This window comes from Falco rusticolus, unplaced genomic scaffold (assembly GCF_015220075.1).
Source record: "Falco rusticolus isolate bFalRus1 unplaced genomic scaffold, bFalRus1.pri scaffold_134_arrow_ctg1, whole genome shotgun sequence".
In the NCBI taxonomy this organism is placed as follows: domain Eukaryota; kingdom Metazoa; phylum Chordata; class Aves; order Falconiformes; family Falconidae; genus Falco; species Falco rusticolus.
The window spans coordinates 1-22,842 of NW_023618165.1; the positions used below are offsets into that span (position 1 = coordinate 1).

The following is a 22,842-nucleotide window of genomic DNA, read 5'->3' on the forward strand; positions in this document are numbered from 1 at the left end:
CCCGCACCCCACAGCTTCCGCGAGAAGGCGTTCCGGCGGGGGGGGCGTGCACCGCCTGCCGAGAGCCCCTCGGCCCCCAGGGCCTCGTCTGCAGAGGTGACCCCCCCCACGGGACACCCTGGGTCCCCCCCGGCCCCACACGGGGGGGTGGGGGGGGGTGCTGGAGTGGGGGGCTACTGGGGTGGGGGGTGGTGGGCGGGGGATGCTGGGGGGGTACTGGGGTGGGGGATGTTGGGGGGGTACTGGAGTGAGGGGTGCTGGGGGGGTACTGGAGTGAGGGGTGCTGGGGTGTACTGGAGTGAGGGGTGCTGCAGTTGGGGGTGCTGGAGCGGGGATGGGGGGTTATAGGGGGGGGATGCTGGTGGCCTGAGCTGGCTTGGCCCAGGGGGTCCTGATGTCCCCTTTGTACCCCCCCCGCAGTGTGCAAGGTCACCAGCCACAAGAGATGTGAGGCGAAGGTAGGGAGGCACAGGGGGGTGGCCCTGGGGGTGACAGCATCCCCTCACTGTCCCTTCCTGGTCCCCAGGGCTGGGGGTGCCCCCCAGTGTGTCCCCCCCATAGCGGGATGCTCTGGATTGGGGGGGATCACATCGTCCTCATCTCGGCCCCCCTTGTGGCCCCCCCACTGTTGTGCAACGCTGGCCTTGGCAGGCAGCCCGGGCTGCAGCTGGACAAACGGCGGGGGGGGGGCGGGTCACGGACACGAGGGGGTCACGGACATGGGGGGGGCGGGTGTGGACCCGGGGCGGGGGGGGAGGGGGCAGGGTCAGTGTCCACCTGGGCAGGGCACCGTGGTCAGGACACAGCAGTGTGTGCCCCCCCCCAGTAAAGCCCAGGGTCCCCATGGGACCCATACTGGGAGGATGGGCAGGGTGCTTCTGCCCACCCCAGGATGGGGGTGAGGGTGGGGGGCCTGGATGCCGGGGTTCCCCATATTTACACGCCCCCACCCCCCCGGGCCTCAGTTTCCCCCCTGGCTGGGGGAGCAAGGAGGATTTGGGGGCAGGGGGGTGGGGGGGAATCTCACAAGGAAGATTTTGGGGAGGGGGAGTCCCCAGCTTGGGTGGGGCTGAGGCCGGTGCCGGTGAAAGGCCCCCTGTGCCGCCAGTGCTATATTTAGCCCCGGCCCCCCCCCGGCCCGGCCCCCCCACCCCGGCCGTGTCAATCGCAGCCTCTGTCCTGGCCGGGGGCCCCGGGCCAAGAGCAACACGGCGGGGGGGGGGCGGGGGGGGGCGGGGGGGAGGGGCGCAGAGGCGGCCGGGAGGGAGGGGGTCCTGCGGGGGGTCTGAGGGTGTGTCCCTCCGTGGGGCTGGGGGTCCCCCTCGGGTCCCTCTATGGGGCAGGGTCCAGCCCTGGGGGTCCCATTGCAGGGGGGAGGGGGGGCTGGGGTGACCCCCCTTCGCTCCCCACAGGTGACATCACCGTGCCAGGCTCTGCCCCCCCCCGAGCTGGTAAGTGCTGGGGGTCGGTCCCGACACGCCCCCCCCCCGCACCCCCCGGGGCAATGGGGGGGAAACTGAGGCAGGGCCCCGTGCCCCACATGGGGGAGCGGCTCCCCCACACTCCCCCCACAGCCCGCTCTGCCCCCCCCAGAGGAGGAACACGGCCCCCGCGCGACGCAGTGAGCACCTGGTGGGTCCCCTGCCCCCCCCCCCCCCCGTGACCCCCCGTAGGACACGAACCCCCGTGACCCCCCCTCTGCCCCCCCCAGGGCTCCACCAAGTCCCTCGGAAGCGCCCGGCAGCGGAACACCCTACCCAGGTACGGGGGGGCCGGGGGGTGCTGGGGGGGAGGGGTGCTCTGGTGGGTGCCATGCCCGGGGGGCCCCCTCACCCCAGGTGGGTGCTGTCATCCTGCATGGGTGCTGTGCCTGGGGGTGCCCTCACCTCGGGGGGGGTGCTGTACGTGGGGGGTGCTGTACCCGGGGGGTGCCCTCGCCCCGGGTGGGGGGTATCATCCTGCATGGGTGCTGTGCCTGGGGGGTGCTGTACCCGGGGGGTGCCCTCACCCCAGGGTCGCCGTCACGCCGCGCGCGGGTGCCCCCAGGAGCGTCAGCCTGGAGCAGGTGATGCAGCGCCAGTTCGATTTCGACCTGACCTACGTGACCGAGCGCATCATCTGCCTCCGCTTCCCGCCCGCGCTGGACGAGCCGCGGCACCGCGCGCACCTGCGCGACGTGGCCCACATGCTGGCCTCGCGCCACCGACACCAGTACGCGGTGCGTGACACGTGCTGGGCCACCGGGCGTCCCCAAGGGCAGGACACCGGGGGCCACAAGGGCAGGATGGGGACAGGTGCTGGGGTCCTTGGGGACAGGACGGGGACAGGGCACTGGGGTGCTTGGGGACAGGACAGGGGGTACAGGGCACCGGGATGCTTGGGGACAGGACACCAGGGTCCCTAGGGACAGGACAGGGAGAGGGCACCAGGGTCCTTGGGGACAGGATGGGGACAAGGCGGGGACAGGACACCGGGGTCTCCAAGGGCAGCATGTTGGGGTCCATGGGGACAGGACATTGGGGTCTCCGAGGGCGGGACATCGGGGTCCATGGGGACAGGACACCAGGGTCCCCAGGGGCAGGAGGGGGACAGGACACTCAGTCCATGGGGTCAAGATGGGGACAGGACTCTGGTGTCCCCAGGGACGGGACAGGGAGGTGCCAGCTGTGGGGTGGGGGCCAGCATCCCCCCGGGCGCTCTGGGGGGGTCTGGCAGAACTGGGGCTGTGCCTCAGTTTCCCCCGTGGGCACCGTGGGGGTGCCATGACACCCCTCCCCCCTGCGCCCCCCACCCCACAGATCTTCAACCTGTCGGAGAAGCGCCGGGACATCATCCGCCTCAACCCCAAGGTGAGGGGAAGGTTCTGGGGGTGCCGGGGGGATGCTGGGGGTCCCTGGCACTGACACTGCCCCCCAGGTGCAGGATTTCGGGTGGCCGGACCTGCACGCCCCCCCCCTGGACAAGCTCTGCTCCATCTGCAAGGCCATGGAGGGGTGGCTGCGGGAGCACCCCCAGCACGTCGCGGTGCTGCACTGCAAGGTGGGGGGTGGGGGGCTGCAGGGGAGCTGGGGGGCCATGGGAGGCTATAAGGGACTGGGGGGGGGGCTATAAGGGGCTGTGAGGAGAACTGGGGGCCCACAGGGGGCCCATGGGGGGAACTGGGGGGCTATGGGGGGGCTATAAGGGGCTGTGAGGAGAACTGGGGGCCCGGGGGGGGGCTATGGGGGGGTCATAGGGGGCCTTTGGGGGCCCATGGGGGGAACTGGGGGCCTATGGGGGGCTATGGGGGTCCAAGGTGGGTTATAGGGGATCATGGAGGGAACTGGGGGGCTATGGGGGCTCATAGGAGGGAACTGGGGGGCTTCAGGGGTCCATGGGGGGCTGGGGAGAAGCTGGGGGGGCTGGGGAGAGTGGAGGTGCTCGGGGGCAGGAGAATCGGGGGGCACTGGGTGCTGGGGGGCACAGGGATACTGGGAGGTACTGGGAGGGGCTGGGGGCTCAGGGGCCAGCCTGAGGGGGCATGGGCATGCTGGGGTGTGGGGGGGCCCTGACAGCCCTGGCCCCCCCAGGGCAGTAAGGGCAAGACGGGCGTCATCGTGGCAGCCTACATGCACTACAGCAAGGTGTCGGCCAGGTATGGGGCTGGGGGGCACGGGGGGCTGGGGGCAGGATGAATGGGGAGCATGAGGATGAGGAGGGCCACGGGGGGCAGAGGGCGGTATGGGGGGGTTGGGGGGGTTATGGGGGACCTTGGGGGGCAGAGGGGGGCTGAGGAGTCGCAGTGGGGGTGTGGAGAGAGTACGGGGGGTGGAAGGGGGGGCTGGGGGCAGGAGGTGTTGGGTGCGGGCTGGTTTTGGCACTGGGGGGCCGGGGTGGGGGCTGGGCAGGGGTCCCTGACACCCCCCCCAGCGCTGACCAGGCGCTGGGCACCCTCACCATGCGCAAGTTCTGCGAGGAGAAGGTGGCGGCCGCGCTGCAGCCGTCCCAGAGGAGGTGGGGGCTGGGGGGGCGGGGGGGGCAGGGGGCTTGGGGGGGGGGGGAGCAGGTCATGGGGGGGCTTCAGGGAATGGGCTGGCAGGGGTGCAGGGTGCGAGTGGGTGCTGGGTGGGCGCGGGTGGGTGCTGGGTGCTGGTGCTGGCGGCTGCCGGGTGGGTGCTGGATGTGTGCGGGTGGGTGCTGGGCATTGGGTGGGTGCTGGATGGGTGCTGGGTGCGTGCTGGGTGGGCGCTGGATGGCTGTGGGTGGGTGCTGGGTGCTGGATGGGTGCAGATGGGTGCTGGGCGCTGGGTGGGTGCTGGGCGCTGGGTGGGCACTGGGTGGGTGCTGGATGGGTGCAGATGGGTGCTGGGCGCTGGGTGGGTGCTGGATGGGTGCGGATGGGCGCTGGGCGCTGGGTGGGCGCTGGGCGCTGGGCGCGCTGACCCCCCCGCAGGTACATCGAGTACTTCAGCGGGCTGCTCTCGGGGAGCATCCGGATGAACAGCAGCCCCCTCTTCCTGCACCACGTGCTGCTGCCCCCCCTGCCCGCCTGCCCCCCCCACGCCGGTCAGTGGGCACCCCCCGGACCCCCCCGGGCAACACCTTCCCCCGGAAACCCCCTCCCCAGAGCCCCCAGGGACCTTCCTGGGGACCCCGTGCTCCCCCCGCCCCCCCCCCCCAAAAAAAACCACCCCAAGGGCCCCACCAGCACCCCCGGGAACCCCCCTGCCAAGGGCCACCCAAGAACCCCCCCTCTCCACATGGTCCCCCAGGACCCCCCTGCAACCTCCCTCCCCCCCAGACCCCCTCACAGGGTCACCCTGAGAACCCGCCTGGAACCGCCCCCCAGGGTCCTCCGGGACCCCCTCTAGCCCCACCCCCACCCCCCGTCCCCACCAGGGACCCCCAGACTTCCCCCTCAGCCCCTCCAGACCCCCTGCCTCGGACCGCTGCCCCCCCCCCCCCAGCCCCCCCTCCTCCCCTGCAGCCCCCCCACGAGGCCGCTCCCCCCGCAGGCTGCCAGCCCTTCCTGAAGATCTACCAGGCCATGCAGCTCGTCTACACCTCGGGGGTCTAGTGAGTGTGTCCCCCCCCTGTGCCGGGCGGGGGTCGCGGCACCCCCCCGCCTCACCCCCCTCCCCCCACAGCAGCACCCCCGGCCCCCAGAGCCTCTGCGTCACCCTGGAGCCCGCGCTGCTGCTCAAGGGGGATGTGATGGTGAGCGGGGCACGAGGGGCGCGTGTGCAAGGGGGTGTGCGTGTGCAAGGGGGTGTGCGTGTGTGCAAGGTGTGTGCGTGCAAGGGGGTGTGCATGTGCAAGGGGGTGTGCGTGTGCAAGGGGGGTGTATGTGTGCAAGGGGGTGTGCGTGTGCAAGGGGGGTGTATGTGTGCAAGGGGGTGTATGTGTGCAAGGGGGTGTGCGTGTGCAAGGGGGTGTGCGTGTGTGCAAGGTGTGTGCGTGCAAGGGGATGTGCATGTGCAAGGTGTGTGCGTGCAAGGGGATGTGCGTGTGCAAGGGGGTGTGCGTGTGCAAGGGGGTGTGCGTGTGTGCAAGGTGTGTGCGTGCAAGGGGGTGTGCGTGTGCAAGGGGGGTGTGCGTGTGCAAGGGGGTGTGCGTGTGCAAGGGGGTGTGCGTGCAAGGGGTGCATGTGCAAGGAGTGCATGTGAGGATTGTGTGCAAGGGGTGCACGTGCAAGGGGTGTGTGTGCGAGGGGTGCATGTGCAGGGATTGCGTGCAGAGGGTACATGCAGGCAGCACATGTGCAAGGGGTGCATGGGTGAGGGTCACGTGCAAGGGGTGCGTGTGCAAGGGGTGCGTGTGCAAGGGGTGCATGAGAAGGGTGCGCGCAAAACGGGGATGCGCACAAAACAAGAGGCGTGCGTGCAAGGGGCGCCAAGCAGCGCACATGCAAAGGTCACGCATGCAATGGGTGTGCGTGCAAGGGGTGCGCGTGCAAGAGGTGCCGGAGGGAGGGGGGCCGTGTTCCCCTGCGGGGTGCTGCGCCTGCCGGGGTGGGTGCTCGGGGCGCTGCACGCGCGGGGTGTTGCACACGCGTGTGCGCTGAGGCCGTGCCCACAGGTGAAGTGCTACCAGCGGCGGGGGGGGGGGGGGCGCCTGCCCGTGTTCCGCGCCCAGTTCCACACCTGCACCCTGCAGGGCCCCCGCCTGGCCCTGCGCAAGCACGAGCTGGACGAGGCCTGGCAAGGTGGGGGGGGCGGGGGGGTCTGGGGGGGGCGGGGGGCTGCGGGGCCCCGTGGTGTGATGTGACCTGGGGGGCAAAGGGGGGAGCATGGGGGATTTGGGGGGCAAGGGGGGGCATGGGGGTGAAGTGCGGGGGGTGTGTGGGGGGATTTGGGGGGGGATGGGGGGATTTGTGCTGGGGGCACGCGGGTGCAAGGGGGCCATAGAGGGATTGAGGGGGGCATGGGGGGATTTCGGGGGGGGCATAGGGGTGCAGGGGGGCCGTAGAAGGATTTGGATGGGGGTGCAGGGGGACACACAGAGGATTTGGAGGGCATGGGGGGGCATGGGGGGATTTGGGGGGACAGGGGAGATTTGGGGGGTGCAAGGGCAGGGTGCGGGGGGCCACATGGGGGGATTTGGGGGTGGGAAGGGGGGCATGGGGGGAAGGGGGGGGGGCACGGAGGGATTTGGGGGGTGCAGCAGGAGGGGATGCAGGGACCGCTGGGCCGTGCACACACCCCCCCCCCCCCGTGCCCCCCCTCGCCCCCCAACCCCCTGCCCCCCCCCCCAGACGAGCGCTTCCCCCTGGACGCCACCGTCGAGTTCATCTTCTCCTCGGGCCCCGAGAAGATCAAAGGTAGGGGGCGGGGGGGCGGGGGGGTGTGGGCGGCCATGGGGACCCCCGGGCCGGGCACCCACGGCCCCCCCGTGCCCCCCCAGGCTGGGAGCCCCCCCGCAGCCCCCCCACCGTCACCGTGGACTACAGCGTGGGGGACCCGGCCGTGCGGCGCGACTCGTATGAGGGCTTCAACCTGCGGCACCAGGACAGCCTGGAGGGTACGGGGGGGGGGGGCAAGGGGGGGGAGGGTCCAGGGTCACTGTCATGTGGGACAACCCCCCCCAGAGTCCCCCCATCCCCCAATTCCCACGGTATCCCCCCCTCCCCCATTCCAAGGGTGTCCCCCCCTTCATCCCCAGGGACCCCCATCCCCAGGATCCCCCTCCTTGTCCCCAGCGCCCCCCACCCCTGCCCCCCCTCATCCAGGGCCCCCTCACCCCCAGGGTCCCACTCCATCTCAAGGTCCCCCACCCCCCCCACCCCCCTCCTTGGAGTCATCCCTGGGGCCCCCCACCATGGACACGCAGGACTGGGGGGAGTGTTGCCCCCCCCCCCCCCTTTTCAGTGTAATCAGTCAGCTACATGGGGTCCCCCCCTCCCCCCTCCCTGCCCAGACATGTGGGTTCCCCCCCTTTTCTGAGGGTCCCAGCTCGGGGCGGGGGGGTCATGCGAGGGGGGGTGCGAGGGGCTGGCTCCCACCGTGCCCCCCCCCCCCCCCCAGAGCTCTCACACACGCAGGGGCCCCTGGATGGCAGCCCCTACGCGCAGGTGCAGAAGAAGCGGGGGTCCAGCCCCTGGAGCTCCGGGGGGGGCACCGACTCCCCGCCCCCCCCCACCCCCCCCAACGGGGGTGACTCTGGGGCTGACCCCCTCCCCAGCCGCCCGCCGCCCCCCACCGCTGCCGAGCGCCAGGAGCTGGAGCGGCTGCTGGGGGGGTTCGGGGTGCGGGGGGCACCCCTGGGGGAGCGGGAGACCCCCATCCTGGAGGATGAGCACCCCAGTCCAGCACCCTACGGGACCCCCCCATCCCACCGGACCCCGGCACCCTATGGGACCCCCTCATCCCATGGGACCCCAGTGCCCTACGGCACGCCGCCACCCCACGGGACCCCCCCATCACATGGGACCCCGGTGCCCTATGGCACCCCAACACCCTACAGCACCCCAACACCCCACGGGACCCCTGCACCCTATGGGACCCCAACATCTTATGGGACCTTAACACCCTATGGGACCCCCCCATCCCATGGGACCCCCCCCATCCCACAACACCCCAACACCCTATGGGACCCCCCCATCCCACGGGACCCCGGCACCTTACGGGACCCCAACATCACAGGGCACCCCCCCATCCCATGGGACGCCCCCATCCCATGGAACCCCCCCATCCCACGGGACCCTGGCACCCTACGGGACCCCCCCATCCCATGGGACCCCCCCATCCCACGGGACCCTGGCACCCTACGGGACCCCCCCACCCCATGGGACCCCAGCACTCTATGGGCCCCCGACACCCTATGGCACCCCAGCACCCTACAGCCCCCCGGCCCCCCCCCTGTGCCGCCGGGCCAGCCTGGCCCCCCCCTGCTCCTGCCGCTACCGCCCCCCCCCCGAGGGACCCCGCTATGGGGCAGAGGGGAGCCTGGAGCGGCGGCACGGGGGGGCCGGGGGGGGGGCCGAGGGGCCGGGGGGGGGCGAGAAGCGGGGGCTGCAGCGCTCCCTCTCCGAGGGGTTCCCCCCCTGTGGCTACGGGCGCCAGGCAGGGGGCTACCTGCTGCTGGAGGAGCTGGCCCCCCTTTGCCCCTGCCAGGACTGCCAGGGCTGGGGGGGCGAGGCCCCCCCCCCGCTCTATGGGGCGCGCTTAGACCGGGGGGGTGAAAACTGGGGGGGGCTCCCTCGCCCCCCGGTCCCCAGCGAAGCCCTCGAGCCCCCCGCTTGCCCTCGGTGCGGCCGCCCCGGGTTGGGCTTGGAACGTGGCCCCCCACGTGCCCCCCCAGCCCCCCGGGACCCCTATGGCAAAGTGGGCTACGACCCCCCCGGGCTGGAGGCCCGAGAGGGCTACGGGATCCCTGGGCAGCCAGACCCTCAGGAACCCACCGGTGAGGGGCTGGGGGGCGCGGGGGGGGGGGGGGGGGCTAGTGCAGTGTGTTGGGGGGCTAGTGAGATGTGCTGGGGGGCCAGTGAGATGTGCTGGGGGGCCTGGGGAGGGGGCTAGTGGCCACTGAGGGGCTTGGGGAGGGTTGTTGGGGGCAAAGAGGCTAATGGAGGGGCTAGTGGAGTGGAGGGGGGGGCTGGAGGGTCTGGGGTGGGGGGCTTATGAGGGAGGCTAGTGGCCACAGAGGGGCTGGGGTGGTGTGGGGGCCAATGGGGGGGCTGGGGGGGCTTGCTGGGGGACCCCCCAGGGGGTCGGGGCTGTGTAGGCTCTCACCCCTCTCTGCTCCCCCCCAGAGCGGAGGAGCCCGGGCGAGGGGGGGCCCTGGCGCGGGACCCCCGAAGGCCCCAGCTCGCTGCGACGCCCCCCCCGTGACCTGGGTGCTGGTGGGTGCCCCGACAGCCCGGCCCCCCCCAGCAGCACCCCCCGCCGAGGCCCCGCCGACCCCCCCCCGGCCAGCGCCAGCCCTCCGGCCGCCAGCAGCACCCATGGGTGCCCCGGGGGGGTGCCGGGCTCCCCGACCCCCGCCTTCCCCCCACCCACGGCGTACTACGAGCCCCCCCCGCCGCAGCCCCCCCTGCCCGAGAAGCGGCACCCACCGGCCCCGGGGGGTCCCCGAGATCGAGCCTCCCCCCCCCAGCACATCTCCTTCGCCCCCGAGCGCAGCCCGGGGGGCACCCATGGGTGCCAGCCCCCCCCCGAGCGCAGCCCGGGTGGCACCTATGGGTGCCAGGGCCCCCCCGAGGCGGAGGCCCCCACCGGGGTCACCTTCGTGCAGGACACGTCCAAGTTCTGGTACAAACCCGGCCTCTCGCGGGACCAAGGTATGGGGGGGGGGGGGCGTGAGGACCCCCGCGGGGGGGGGGGAGAGGCCCTGGGGGGGGGTCCGGGAGGGGGGGAGCTGGGAACCCCGGCGGGGTTGGGGTCCCGGGGGGTGTGGGGGGTGTGGTGGATCTGGGGACCCTCGACGGATGGGTGCTGGGGATCTCCAGGGGAGAGGCAGTGGGGACATCCGAGGGGGGGGACTGGGGACTTGGGGCGGGGGGGGGGGGGCGTTGGGGACCCCCAGGAGGGGTTTGGAGCCCGGGGGGGGGGGACTGGGGACTTGGGGCGGCGGGGGGACGCGTTGGGGACCTCGGCGGGAGAGGCGCTGGGGACCCCCAGGAGGGGGTTTGGGGCCGGGGGGGGAGTCTGGGGACCCCTAGAGGGAGGGCACTGGGGGGTCTGGGCGGGGGACTGGGGACCCCGGGGGGGGGAGGGGACTGGGGGTCCCGGGGGGGGTGTGTCTGGGTCCTGGGGGGTCGGGTCCCGGGCTGACGGGGGTCCCGCAGCCGTGGCCCTGCTCAAGGGGCGGCCGCCGGGCTCGTTCCTGGTGCGGCGCAGCCGGTCCTTCCCCGGCGCCTACGGGCTGGCGCTGAAGGTGGCGGCGCCGCCCCCCCGCTGCCCCCCCCCCGGCAAAGGTAGGGACCCCCCGGCAGCCCCACGGTATCCCTGGGGGGCCCCATCCCCCCGCACAGCCCCCTGGGCACCCATAGCCCCCCATAGCCCCCATGGGCATCCGCAGCCCCCCACCCCCCTGCACACCCCGTAGACCCCTGGGCACCCATAGCCCCTGCCCCACACCCCATAGCCCCACTGGGCACCCATAGCCCCCCCAAGCACCCCATAGCTCCACTGGGCACCCCCAGCCCCCCCCCCCCAGCCCCCCTGCACACCCCGTAGACCCCTGGGCACCCATAGCCCCCCCAAGCACCCCATAGCACCCCAGGGCACCCCCCAGAGCACCCAGGCACCCCATAGACCCCCCCCCAGCACCCCCACATCCCCTGGGCAGAGTTGGGGGTACAGCAGCAGGGTGCCATGTGCACCCCGGCATCCGAGGCTGGGGGGGCCCTGGAGGGGGTGGGGGTGGGAGCGGGGGGGCACCCATCGGTGCCAACCTGCCCCCTCCCAGGGGACCCCCAGGAGCAGCTGGTGCGACATTTCCTCATCGAGACGGGACCCCGGGGTGTCAAGATCAAGGGGTGCCAGGACGAGCCCCATTTCGGTGAGGGGGGGCCTGCAGGGCTGGGGGGGGGGGAACAGGGTGGGCCTGGGGGGCCGGGGGGTCCCTGACAGCCCCCCCCCCCCGCAGGGAGCCTGCCGGCGCTGGTGCTGCAGCACTCCATCACCCCCATCTCCCTGCCCTGCACCCTCCGCATCCCCAGCAAAGGTAGGTGCCCCCCCAAAACACAGTGCCCCCCCCCCAGCACCCTGTGCTTCCCCCCCCCCATCCCCCCCCCCCCCCCCCCCCCCCATTCCCTGTCCAGACCAACCTGGGGACCCAGACCCCAGCCCACCAAGCCCTCCCTCCTCCAGTGTGCCCCCCCCCCTCCAAAATCCGCCCTCCCCCCGAGACCCTGGGGGGGGGCGGGGGTCGCGGCAGTGGCCTCAGCCTGTGCCCCCCCCCAGACCCGCTGGAGGAGGGGCTGGAGGCACCCGGGCCCCCCAACATGAGCACGGCCGCCGACCTGCTGCGCCAGGGAGCAGGTGGGTGCTGGGGGTCACTGGGATGGAGGGGGACACTGGAATGGGGACACTGGGATGGGGACACTGGAATAGAGGGGGGGCACTGGGACAGATGGGGGCACTGGGATGGGGACAGTGGGATGGAGGGTGGGACGGGGGGGGCACTGGGATGGGGGGGGCGCCGGGATGGGCACCCAGCACCGCGGGGGACCGGACCATACTGGGGGGGGGGGGTGTGTGTGTGTACCCCAGGGAGAGGTGTCCGAGGGGGTGCAGGTGGGGGGGTCTGGGGGCACCATGTCCCCTGGGGGGGCCGTACCCCTGGGGGGGCTGTGGCCGGTGGTCGCAGCCCCCCCCCCCAGCCTGCAGCGTGCTGTACCTGGGCTCGGTGGAGACGGAGTCGCTGACGGGGCCGCAGGCGGTGGCCAAGGCCACGGGCACGGTCCTGGGGGGCGCCCCCCGCGCCCCCCCCTGCACCGCCCACTTCAAGGTGTCAGCGCAGGGCATCACCCTCACCGACAGCCAGCGCAAGTGAGTGCCCCCCGCGCCCCCCCAGGAACCCCCCCAGTGTCACCGTGTCACCCGGGGGAGGTGGGCCCCCTCCCAGTGTCAGCTGGTGGGGGCCGCAGACCACCTCCCAGTATCTTCACCGGTGGCAGGGTGTCCCCCAGATCCCCCCCCCCCCCCAAGTGTCACCCCCAGGTGCTGCCACCCAGGAGGGGTCCCCAAACCCCTTCCCACCCCCCCCACAAGTATCACCACCCAGCGGGGTCCTGGACCCCCTCCCACTATTGTCACCCGTAGGGGGGACCCCAAACCACCTCCCAGTGCCGCCCCCGGGTATTGTCACCGGGGGGGAGGGGGCAATCCTGACAATCCGCCCCCACGTATTGCCCCCCACCCACAATGATGCCCCCCAGCATCACCCCATTCCCCCCTGTGCCCCCCCCAGGCTCTTCTTCCGCCGTCACTACCCCGTCAGCAACGTCACCTACTGCAGCATGGACCCCCAGGACCGCAGGTGACAGCATGGGGGGCACACGGCGGGGGGCACATGGTGGGGGGCCCATCTGGCTAATTAGCACCCCACTAATTACACCCCCCACCCCCCACAGGTGGGCAAACCCGGATGGCACCACCTCTAAGTAAGTAGCAGAGGGGAACCTCCATGGGGGGGGGGGTACAGGGCTGGGACCCCGGGGGGGGGGAACGGACGTGACACAAGGTAGGGCCGCCCCCCCCCAGCTCTGTGTGTCCCCCCCCCCCGGCCAGGATCTTTGGCTTCGTGGCCAAAAAGGCGGGGGGGCCGGGGGGCAACGCCTGCCACCTCTTCGCGGAGCTGGACCCCGAGCAGCCGGCCTCCGCCATCGTCACCTTCATCACCAAGGTCATGCTGGGCACCCACCGCAAGTGAGGGCCCCCCCGAGCCCCCCCAGCCAAGGGGGGGGGCGCTGCTGTACCCCCCCAGGGGCTGGGGCCAGGCTGGGGGTCCCACGCCCAGCACTGTGCGTGGAGAAAAGGGGCGGGGGGGGGGCGTTGGAGGTGGGTGGGCCTCCTCAGGGAAGCCCCCCCTCAATTAGGGGGGTTGCGGGGGGGGGCCGCCGATAAAGCAAAGTCTATTTTTGTCCAAGAAAGGATTTATATGAGCTTTAGTCAGACGTTTCTAATATATATCTGTATTGGGGGGGGGGGGGAGGGGGGGGGGCACGGAGCTGGGGATGGGGGGGGCACGGCCCCCGCCCCGCCGCCCGTGTGCAAATGCCAATGGAGAAACCCAAACCGTCTCACAGGCTCCTTCTTTCCGCGCCAGCTCGCCCCGGGGCAGGGGCCAGCCCCTGTAACCCCCCGCCATGTGGGGGGCCTGGGGTGGGGGCACAGCCCCCCCCCGCTGGGTGGGGGGTCCCGGGGAGGGGTACAGCCCTGCCCCCCCCACGGGTGGGGGGTCCCCGGGGGCAGTTACATTCACAAGGTGGGGGTACAGTAATACCGTGGGTTGGGGGGGGTACCCTTAACTCTGCCCCCCCCAGACACACGGGGGAGGGGGGTGATGGGGGGGGGGGGGTCCTGCACAAGGGGGCACCCATGGGTGGTGAGGGCAGGATTGGGCCCCTGCAATAAGACAGAAGGGGGGACCCCCACAATAAGACGAGGGGGGGGGGGGGATCCCACTGCTGGGGGCAGGCCTTAAAGTGCACGGGGGTGTCGGGGGGGTGTCGGGGGGCCCCCCCGTGTGTCGTGTCCCCCCCTAACCGCTGAGGGGGTGCAGGTCGACCTTGACCTTCTCGCCGCTGCTGAGCATCCCGACGGTGGGGAAGTACCCGCCAGCCGGCACCACCGCCTCCTTCTTCCCGATGATCTTCCCGTTGCGGGTGAAAAACACCTGGGGGGGGCACACACACGCGGGGGTGAACATTGAGGGGGGGGGGGCGGGGCATGGTGTTGTCATCCCCCCCTGCCCCAAATCTGTGAGCTGGGGGGTGATGCCCGGATCATCACCAGGAGGTGCCGCAAAGGGGACATCGATGCGGTGGCGAGGGGGGGTCCCTGGGGGGGCAGGGAACGATGCTGCCCCCCCCCCCGCGGGGGGGCTGTGCGCTTACCACCACCTTCTTGCCCTCGTGCTCCTGCTCCATCTCCTCGCCATCATCTTCCTCCTCCTCCTCTTCCTCCTCCTGGTGCAGATACATCACGTTCCTGACGGGTTTGGCCTTCACCTCCGCCGTGTCGCAGGGGTCGTCGCTGTCACCTGGCGGGGGGAGGTTGGGGGGGGGGGGGGCGACACACGACATGAGCTCGTGCCCCCCCTCCCCGACCCTCAGCCCCCCCGGGCCCCCCCCAGTACCTTCGCTGTCCAGGATGTAGTCGCGGGGGAACATGATGCCGCAGCCCATGATGTCGCCCTTGTAGCAGCGGGGGCCGAAGGGGTCCCCCACCCCGCTGCCGTGGAAGATCTTCCCGTCATCTGCAGGGGGGGAGGGAGAGAAAAAAAACCTGTCACAGGGCCCCCCCTGCAGCGCTGGCCCCCCCAGCACCCACCCCACGGGGCTGGCCCCCACCAAGGGGGGTGACAGGGCACAGAGTGCCACAGGGACAGGGCTGGAAAAGGGATTCGAGGAGGAGGCTGAAGGGGGGGGGCACAGCATCCCGGGGGGGGGGGGGGGCAGAAGGTGCCAGCATGTGGCCCCTGTGTGGTGTTTGGGGGGGGGGGGGTCAGGGTGAGCACAAGCACAACCAGAGCACTGGGGAAGGGCAGAGGGGTGATGACACCGACCACCGAGACACCTCCCACATCACGTGGGGGGGGGTGTCTCAGACCCCATATACCACCGGGGGGGGGGGGGGGGGGAGGCATGTTTTGGGGGGCCTCCACTTTTGGAGAGGGGGCGTTACCTGCATGATACGCCACCGAGCCCCTGCTCCAGCCGGGATGACGGTTTTTCGGGTAATCCTGGGGCAGAGGAGGAAGAAGAGGAAGAAGAGTGAGATGAAGGCGGGGGGGGGGGGTGGCAGCAGCCCGGGGCCCCCCCGGCCCCCCTCACCTTGCGGGCCAGCCCCAGGGCGATGTAGCATTTCTCCCCCGGGTCCACGATCTCCACCTCGAAGTAGTGGCTGCGGGTGCTGAGGGGGCGGCGCGCCTGCGCCAGCCCCACGTCCACGATGCTCTTCCCTTTGCCCACGTACTCCAGCAGCTGGGGGGGGGGAACACGGAGGGGGGGGGAGGGGGCACGGGGTGTTGGGGGGCACACGCACCCCCTCGCACCCCCCCATCGGCGGCGTGAAGGGAGGGGAGGTGGGCGCAGGTTGGGGGCCTAAACGGGGAGGGGGCCACAATGGGGAGGCAGGCTAAAGCTTGGGGAGGGGGGGGGGGCCCCAAATCTGGGGGGGGGGTGTCCAAAACCTGGGGGAATGACACCCCAGACCTAGGGGGTGCAGTATCACAAACTGAGGGGGGGGTGACACCCTGAACCTGGGGGGACGATACCCCAAAGCTGTGGGAGGGCAACATCCCAAACTAAAACTGGGGGGGGGGGTGTCACCATGCTGCCAGCCCTCAAGAGGTGACCCCCAAAGGGACACGGTGTGTGGGGGGGTCACACAGGGCAGCCTCGCACCCCCCAGCGCAGCGGTGCCGGGAAGCGGGTGGGAGCTGCCGGGGCTGGGGGGGGGGGGGGGGCTGGGGCTGTTTACGCCGCTGAGGTTGGCCTGGGCCTGCGCCCACATTCCTGCCCCCCTGCTGCCCCCCCAGCCCAAGCTGGGGGGGGGGGGCTGGAAAAAAACCCTAAACCTCTTCAAGACCACAAAGCACACCCCACCCCACCCCCCATGACAGAAAGGGTGTCCAGGGTGCCTGGCTGGGTAGGGGGGCCCTTGGCATGCCCCCCCCTCCCCCCCAACCCACTGGAGCCATGGCGGGGGGGGCACAGCCCCCAGCTGAGCTCCGGGATGGAACAGCCGAAAAATGCGGAGGAGGATGAGAATGAAACCGGCGGCTGAACGGGAGGGGGGGGGCACGGGGGGGCCCTGGGCAGTGCTGGGGAACACCCCCATGGGACCGGGGGGGGGGGGGGAGAGGAACTGAGGCACTGGGGGAGGAAACTGAGGCACGGGGGGGTGGGGACGGGACCCAGGCAGCGGGGGGGGACACCCGCTCCCACAGCAGCCAGGGATGAGGCTCCAGGCACCCCCACCGCCCCCAAGCTGGGGGGGGGGGCGGCTCCACCCCCCCATGGTTAGCGCCAGCCATTGTTCGATGGCAGCGGGTGGCACCGGAGCCAGGGTGGGGGGGGGGGACTGCGGAGGGGGAGCACGAGGCTGGGGCTGAGTGTGGGCTGCTGGGGGGGGGGGGCGATGGAAAAAGGCCCCCGGCGCCAAGCTGCAAACCCTTAAAGCTGGGGGGGGGCTGCGGGTTTGTTTTCGCAAAGGGCTGGGGGGGCCCCGCTGAGCCGCCGCCCCCCCCCCCCACTCTCTGCTGCCTTGGCAAAGCGCTCAGGCCCCCCCAGACGTGACCGAGGGGTCCTGTCAATGTGGGGGTCGGCGGGGGCGTGGGGGTCGGCGGGGTGGGGGTGGGGCACCCCTTTGGTAATGAAGGAAACCAAGAGCGATACCCGCAGCCGATGGTCAGCTCGGGGGGAAAACTGCCCCTTTTTGGGGCTCATCATGGGGCTGCTCCCCAGTGTGACCCCCCCGACCCCCCCAGGCACCCCCAAATCCCATGCCCCCCCCAGCTCTGTGCCAACACCGGTGCCCACGCAGCGGTTGTGCCCCCCACCAGCACTGGGGAGAGCGAGTGGGGGGCGGAGGGGGGGCTGCTGCTGTCATGCTGTCAGAGCAGCTCTGATAAGCCCCCCCCCCCCCCAATTTTCTGGGGCGGGGGGCGGCACTCACCGTGCCGCAGACCTTGACGTCGTGCAGCCGCCCCCACTCCTCCTCGTAGCTGTCGACCATCATGGCGCTGTCATCCTCCTCCGTGCCCAGCTCGGCGTGGAGGTGCAGCCGGACCTCCTCCCCCAGCGAGTGCATCCCCACGGCCGGGAACAGCCCCTCGGGGGACAGCGGCATGATGGTGGAGCCCACCTGGGGGGCACAGGGCCAGGGGGGGTCGGGGGGGGCTGCAGGGTCGGGGGGTGCAGCCGGACCTCCTCCCCCAGCGAGTGCACCCCCACCGCTGGGGACAGCAGCATGATGGTGGAGCGCACCTAGGGGGCACAGGGCCGGGGGTGGGGGGCGTCAGGGGGGCTTCAGGGTTGGGGGGTCGCAGGGGGGGGGGTCTCACCCGCTTGCCATTCTTGGTGAAGAAGACCTGGGCTGTCTGCACCTCAAAGGAGACCAGCTCGATGCCGCAGCCGATGCGATCGCCGGAGCTGCACTTGGTGCCGAACTGCCGGCCCTTGGCGCGGCCGCTGTACAGCCTGGGGGGGGGGCTGAGCTGGGGGGAGGGGGCACACCCCAGCCCACAGGCACCCCCAGACCTTCGGGTGGCCGGGGTCCCACTGGGCCCCCCAGCTACCAGCAGCTCCCGCAAGACCCGGGGGTCCCTCCAGGTCCCAGTAGCACCCCTGGGGTCCCGGTGCCCCCACAGCCATGAGTCCCAGCAGCCCCCCCAGGGTCCTGGAGGCCCCCCTGCGTAACAGCAGCTCCCTGGGGTCCTGGTGGACCCCCAGAGTGCCAGCAGCCTCCCCAGGTCCCATCGGCTCCCTGGGGTCCTGGTGGCCCCTCCAGGTTCCAGCAGCTCCCCAAGGTCCCAGCAAGCTCCCCAGGGTCCTGGTGGCCCCCCATGAGTTTCAGCAGCCCCCCAGGGTCCCAGTGGCTCCCCTTGGCATCCTGGTGCCCCCCCCTCAAGCGTTTCCACAGCTCCCCCCAGGTCCTGGCAGCCCCCCCACTCACTTCCCGTCATCGGCATGGTACGCCACGGAGTCGGGCAGCCAGCCAGGCTGGTGGTCCAGGCTGTAGTACTGCGGCACGAGGCCGACAGCGATGGTGCCACGCACGCCGCTGTCCACGATGGACACCTGCGGGCCACGCCGGCACAGCCCGTCAGCCCACAGGCACTGGGGGGGCCGCTCAGCCGCGTCCCCACCACACACATTAGCAGAGACCCCCCCCCAGGGCCAGGCTTCACCTCGAAGTAGTTGTTGTCCCGGGTGAGGGGCCGCGGGGCCACGTAGCAGCCCACCTCGCCGGAGTTGCCGTGATAGCTGGGGGGGGGACAGGCGGTGCTCAGGGGGGGAGGGGGTGGCATGCCCCCCTCCCCCCCCGCGTGGCTGTGCCCCCCGGTACCTGAGCGTGTCGCCGTCCACCAGGATGTGCTTGGCGCGCTCCTGGTAGCGGACGGCCCGGACCTCCCGGATCTCCCGGATCCGCCGGCGCCAGTTCAGGAACCTGTAGTGCAGGTTCAGGTCATCCATGGCGAGGGGAAACCTGCGGGGGGGCGGCGGTCAGGGACCCCCCCTGACCCTGCTGCCCCCCCCAACTCCCCTGAACACCCCTAGCCCCCCCATATCCACCCCACACACGTGGGGTCCCCTGGAACTGCCCCCCTCAAACTGGCTCCCCCCGACCCTTACAACAAAACCCCCCTCAGCTCCCCCATAGCCCACCTCACCCCCCCAACCTGCCTGCCCCATAGCTAGGCCCCCCATATCCACCCCACAGACACATAAGGTGCCCCGTAACTGCCCCCTCATACTCACACCCCCCCCATACCCCTACCATAAGACCCCCCCCAGCATCCCCCTGCCCCATACCCAGCACATCCACACTCCCAGCCCCCCCCAGCCAGGATCCCCCAAGTAGGACCCACACACCCGCCCCCCCCAGCCCGGCTCCCCCCCATTCTGTGCCCCCATACCCAGGACCACCCCCAGCCCCACCCCCGGACCCACAACGCCCCGAGCCACCATTCCCCCCCCCCCCCAGAAACGACCCCCACACCCGCCCCCCCAGCCCCTGGACACCGGGATCCCACACCCGGACCCACAACCCCGCAGCCACGATCCCCCCCCCGCCCCCCCCCGCAGCCCGGCTGCCGCACGTTCGGGCCCCCCACACCCGGGCCCACTCCCAGCCCCAAGGCCAGCTCCCCCCTGCCCAAGCCCCCCCCGCAGCTCCGCCCCGACCCTCCCCCGCAGACCCCCTGCCCCCGGGCCCCCCCGCCCTCACCGGCCCGGCCCCGCCCGCCCCCGCCATGGGCTCCGCGCTCCGGCCGCTCCGGCCCCGCCGCCCTCACTCACATCCGGGGCCCGTCGCTTCCTGCTCCGCCTCCTACTCCTCCCGCCCCTTCGCGCCGCCCGACCAATCGCCGCCCAATGCATCCCGACCGACGGCTCGCTCCGCCAATAGAAGGCCGGAGGAGCGGGAGGAGGGGCCGAGCCTCCAAGGGGCGTGGGGAGGTCACATGACCGCGCAGGCCTGGGATGGGGGTGAGGGCGCCCCCTGGGGGCGGGGCGGGGAACAGCGCGGGGCGCGCTGGGGCACTGGGGGAAACTGGGGAGACTGGGGGATACGGGGGCTGGACACTGGGGGAGACTGGGAAGAGTAGGGCTGGGCAGTGGGGAGACTGGTGTATACTGGGGCTTGGCGCTGGGGAGACTGGGGAGAGTAGGGCTGGGCACTGGGAGACTGGGGCTGGCGACACTGGGGCATGCTGGGGAGACAGAAAACTGGGGGAGATGGGATGGGCACTCAGGAGACTGGGGCTGGGCACTGGGGGCACTGGGCTGCTCTGCTAGGCGATAGTGGAGTGTGCACTGGGGAACATACTGGGGGCACTGGGGCTTTGTACTGGGAGGACTGCAGCTGGCCTGGGGGCACCGGGGGGGTGGAAGCGGGGACAGCCAGGGGGGACCGGGGGGGGCAGGGATGGGGGGGACCGGGGGGGTGTCATGGGGAGGGGTGGTTGTCCCAGGGGGCCGGGAGGAGGTTTCCAGGGAGGTCCGGGCTGGGGGTCTCAGGCTGGGGGGGCAGGGATGGGGGGCGGGGTGGGGGGGGCGGGATAGGGGTCCCGAGCTGGGGGTCCCGGGGGGCCGGAATGGGGGTCGCAGGCTGGGGCAGCCGGGCTGGGGGTCCCGGGCTGGGGGTCCCGGGGCCGGGCGGAGGTGCCACGGTTGCAGGTCCCGGGGGCCCCAGGCTGGGACCGAAGCCCAGGAAGCGCGAGCCCGATGCCCCCCCCCCCCCCAGTTGCCTCCCCGTTGCCCCCCCTAGGCCGGGGGCACCTGGGGGGGGGGGGCGGGGGGGCCGCCGTTACTTAAGGGGGCGGCGGGGCCGGGGCCGGGGCCGCCATGCGGGCGGGCTGGTGGCTGCTGCCGGCGCTGCTGGCGCTGGGGACGGGGGGGGGCCCGGGGGGGGGGGCCGGGGGCGGCGGGGGGCGCGGGGGGGGGCGCTCCCCGCGGCCCCGGGGAGCCGTGCGGGGTTTACACGCCGGGCTGCGCCCGCGGGCTCCGCTGCAGCCCCCGGCCCGGGGAGCGCGCGCCGCTCCGCGCGCTGCTGCGGGGCACCGGGTTGTGCCGCCCCCCGCGCCCCCCGCCCGCCACCGCCGGTCCCGCGGGTGAGAGGGGACGGGGGGCAACGGGGGGCTGCCCGGGGCAGGGAAGGGGGCATCGAGGGGGGGGGCATCGGGGATGGGCACGGGGGGGGTGTCACCGGGGTGGGCATCGCGGTGGGGGCACGGAGGGGGCACGGAGGGGGGCACCGAAACGCGGGTGAGGGCAGCAGAGGGCTGCCCGGGGCAGGGAAGGGGGCACCGGGAGCACCGGAGGGGGCACCGGAGATGGGCAGGGGGGAGGGGCACAGGGGGGGGAAGCACGGAGGGGGGCACCGGGACACGGAGGGGGGCACCGGGGGGCTGCTCGGGGCAGGGACGGGGGCGCGGGGGAGCGACCGGGGCACCGGGAACACCGGGAGAGACACCGACGATCTGCCCGGGGCAGGGATGGGGGCACCGAAGAGAGAGCGGGCAGGGACCGGGGCACCGGGGAGGGTCCGGGGTGCTGCCCGGGGAAGGGATGGGGGCACCGGGGAGAAACCAGGACCGGGCGGGAGGCACCGGCGGCTGCCCGGGGCAGGGACAGGGGAGGACCGAGAAGGGACGAGGGCACCGAGGGAGACCCGGGGAGGGAGCGGGACAGAGACGGGGGCACCGGGGGAGGGAGCGGGGGGGCTGCCCGGGATGGATGGGGGGCACCGGGGCAAGCGGGTCCCCGTGAGGAGCCCGGCGGGGGAGCACCGGGGGGGTCCCGGATCCTCGAGGAGTGACCAGGAGCCCCCCCGTATCTCCGGGTCACGCGGGACGGAGCCGGCGGGGGGAAACGGGTCCCGGCGGGGGGGGGTCCCGGTGTCCGTGGGGCGGGTTGGGGGTCCCCCACGCGGGGGAACGGGGGTGCCCGGGGGAGGGCGGGGAATGAGAAATGGGAGGGGGGCCGGGGGGACCCCCGCGTCCGGGGGAGGCGGAGGGGACCCCCATATCGTGCGGGGGGAGCTGGAGGGGGGGGGGGCCAATAGCCCGGGGGGGCGGGCCCCCCGTATCAGGGGGGATCCTCAACTCCGGGGAGGGGGGCCGGCGGGGACCCCCAGATCTCGGGCGGCTGGGGCGCCCCCCGGTGGCGGCGGGGCGGGTCTGCGCTGGGATTTTTTTTTGGAGGGGGGGACACAGGCTCAGCCCTGCCCCCCCCAGGGGACAGCCCGCAGGAGGGAGCCCCCGCCACGCCGCCCCCCGGCCCCCCCCCGGCTGACGGCACGGAGGAGCTGGACACGGTGGGTGCCTGGGAGGGTGGTACCGGGTTTGGGGGGGGGGGGGGTCCGGGGGGGCGGCCCCCCCGGGACCCCCCCGCAGGCCCCGTGCCGGGGGCACTTGGCCGCCGTCCTGCAGGAGCTGCGGGCCGGGCTGTTCCGCAGCGCTGCCGCCCTCTTCCTCCCCAACTGCGACACCCGCGGCTTCTACCGCCCCAAGCAGGTGGGGGTGGACCGGGGGGGGTGGCTCGGGGGGAGGGAAGCGGCCCCGGCCCCCCCCCCAGCCCCGTGGGGCGGGTGGGGGCTCCGGCAGAGCAGCCCTGGGGGCGGCGGGAGGCAGGGACTTGTTGTGCCTCAGTTTCCCTGTGTGGGGTGGGCTTGGAGGCCCCCCCCCATGAATCCGTTTATTGGGGGGGGGGACCGGGGGGGGGTGTGAGGATCCCAGGGTCTCCCCGTGCTGGTTCCCCAGGGTGGGGGGTCCCCAATATCCCAGCCCCCTCGTGCCTCAGTTTCCCCTGACCGTGAAGCTGGTTTGCCCCCCCCCCCCCCCGTGCCTCAGTTTCCCCGGGGGGGGGTGTCTCGGTGGCTGGAGGGTCCGCGCCCCCCCCCCCCCCCAGCTTCATTGTGGGGTGGTCTGCATGGAGGGGGGGTTAAACATCCCAGGGCCCCCCCATGTCTCGGTTTCTCCCAGTTTGCCCGCCCTCCCCCCCCCCCGTGCCTCAGTTTCTCCGGGGGGGATCTCCGATGGGCAGGCCCCCCCCGCCCCCCCTGAACGCGCCCCCCCCCACAGTGCCGGGCCTCCCAGGGGCCGAAGCGCGGGCAGTGCTGGTGCGTGGACCGGAGGGGGCACCCGCTGGCGGGCACCGAGGGGCAGGGGGGCGCCCCCCGCTGCCCCCCCACCTGAGGGACCCTGAAATACAGCGTCACGTGGGGATCGGGGCTCCGCTGCTTCTGTCTGGGGGGGACCCCAAAAGTGGGCTCAGCCCCCCCTCCACTGCTGCACTTAGGGGCTCACTGGACCCCCCAGACCCCCAAATGCCCCCCCCGCACCCCAGAACTGCCCCCAGACCCCCAGCTGCCCCCCCGAGCTGCCCACACACCCCAAAACTACCCCGGAGCTGCGCCCCCCCCCGGAATTGCCCCAGCCCCGCCCCTTTCCCTGAAGCCCCGCCCTCTG

General features: G+C 72.7%; 3 protein-coding genes across 4 annotated transcripts; 2 read left to right on the plus strand and 1 right to left on the minus strand.

Moving 5' to 3' along the window:
• Positions 1-6: 6 nt before the first annotated feature.
• On the plus strand, positions 7-13,220 carry TNS2 (tensin 2). The gene is given in 27 exon segments (XM_037374694.1): positions 7-96; positions 421-458; positions 1,413-1,451; positions 1,594-1,632; positions 1,712-1,761; positions 2,014-2,218; positions 2,799-2,849; positions 2,917-3,039; positions 3,570-3,634; positions 3,910-3,993; positions 4,433-4,545; positions 4,995-5,055; positions 5,127-5,196; positions 6,058-6,184; positions 6,734-6,799; positions 6,883-6,999; positions 7,503-8,464; positions 8,466-8,880; positions 9,230-9,757; positions 10,265-10,393; positions 10,888-10,980; positions 11,068-11,145; positions 11,385-11,462; positions 11,804-11,972; positions 12,394-12,462; positions 12,557-12,586; positions 12,714-13,220. Coding segments are annotated over 22 exon segments (3,720 nt in total). The 5' UTR covers positions 7-96; positions 421-458; positions 1,413-1,451; positions 1,594-1,632; positions 1,712-1,761; positions 2,014-2,068; the 3' UTR covers positions 12,856-13,220.
• On the minus strand, positions 13,114-19,196 carry SPRYD3 (SPRY domain containing 3). Of its 2 annotated transcripts, none has more exons than XM_037374692.1 (11): positions 19,172-19,196; positions 18,219-18,359; positions 18,061-18,136; positions 17,826-17,950; positions 17,215-17,350; positions 16,827-17,015; positions 14,981-15,130; positions 14,832-14,889; positions 14,284-14,403; positions 14,042-14,187; positions 13,114-13,821 (listed from the first exon to the last, which is right to left on the minus strand). In XM_037374692.1, coding segments are annotated over exons 1-11 (1,278 nt in total). In that variant the 5' UTR covers positions 19,174-19,196; the 3' UTR covers positions 13,114-13,686. The 2 variants fall into 2 exon arrangements, with proteins under 2 accessions (XP_037230589.1, XP_037230590.1); XM_037374693.1 differs by having other exon boundaries at positions 19,101-19,176.
• Positions 19,197-21,105: 1,909 nt separating this feature from the next.
• Positions 21,106-22,597, plus strand: IGFBP6 (insulin like growth factor binding protein 6). The gene is made up of 4 exons (XM_037374691.1): positions 21,106-21,138; positions 21,510-21,689; positions 21,769-21,888; positions 22,456-22,597. Exons 1-4 carry the CDS (start codon positions 21,106-21,108, stop codon positions 22,567-22,569), a joined length of 447 nt encoding a protein of 148 aa, XP_037230588.1. The 3' UTR covers positions 22,570-22,597.
• The last annotated feature ends 245 nt before the right edge of the window (positions 22,598-22,842 follow it).

What these genes read in the sequence shown, in the direction of transcription:
- SPRYD3 (XM_037374692.1), bottom strand. An exon ending in GTGGACGGCGACACGCTCAG is followed by an intron (nt 18,137 to 18,218) that starts GTACCGGGGGGC and finishes TCCCCCCCCCAG; the next exon opens with CTATCACGGCAACTCCGGCG. An exon ending in CCCTGGGGCTGGCCCGCAAG is followed by an intron (nt 14,890 to 14,980) that starts GTGAGGGGGGCC and finishes CCTCTGCCCCAG; the next exon opens with GATTACCCGAAAAACCGTCA.
- IGFBP6 (XM_037374691.1), top strand. Translation starts at nt 21,106, where the DNA reads ATGGATGGGGGGCACCGGGGCAAGCGGGTCCCC. An exon ending in ACCGGGGCAAGCGGGTCCCC is followed by an intron (nt 21,139 to 21,509) that starts GTGAGGAGCCCG and finishes GGGGACCCCCAG; the next exon opens with ATCTCGGGCGGCTGGGGCGC. An exon ending in GCTTCTACCGCCCCAAGCAG is followed by an intron (nt 21,889 to 22,455) that starts GTGGGGGTGGAC and finishes CCCCCCCCACAG; the next exon opens with TGCCGGGCCTCCCAGGGGCC.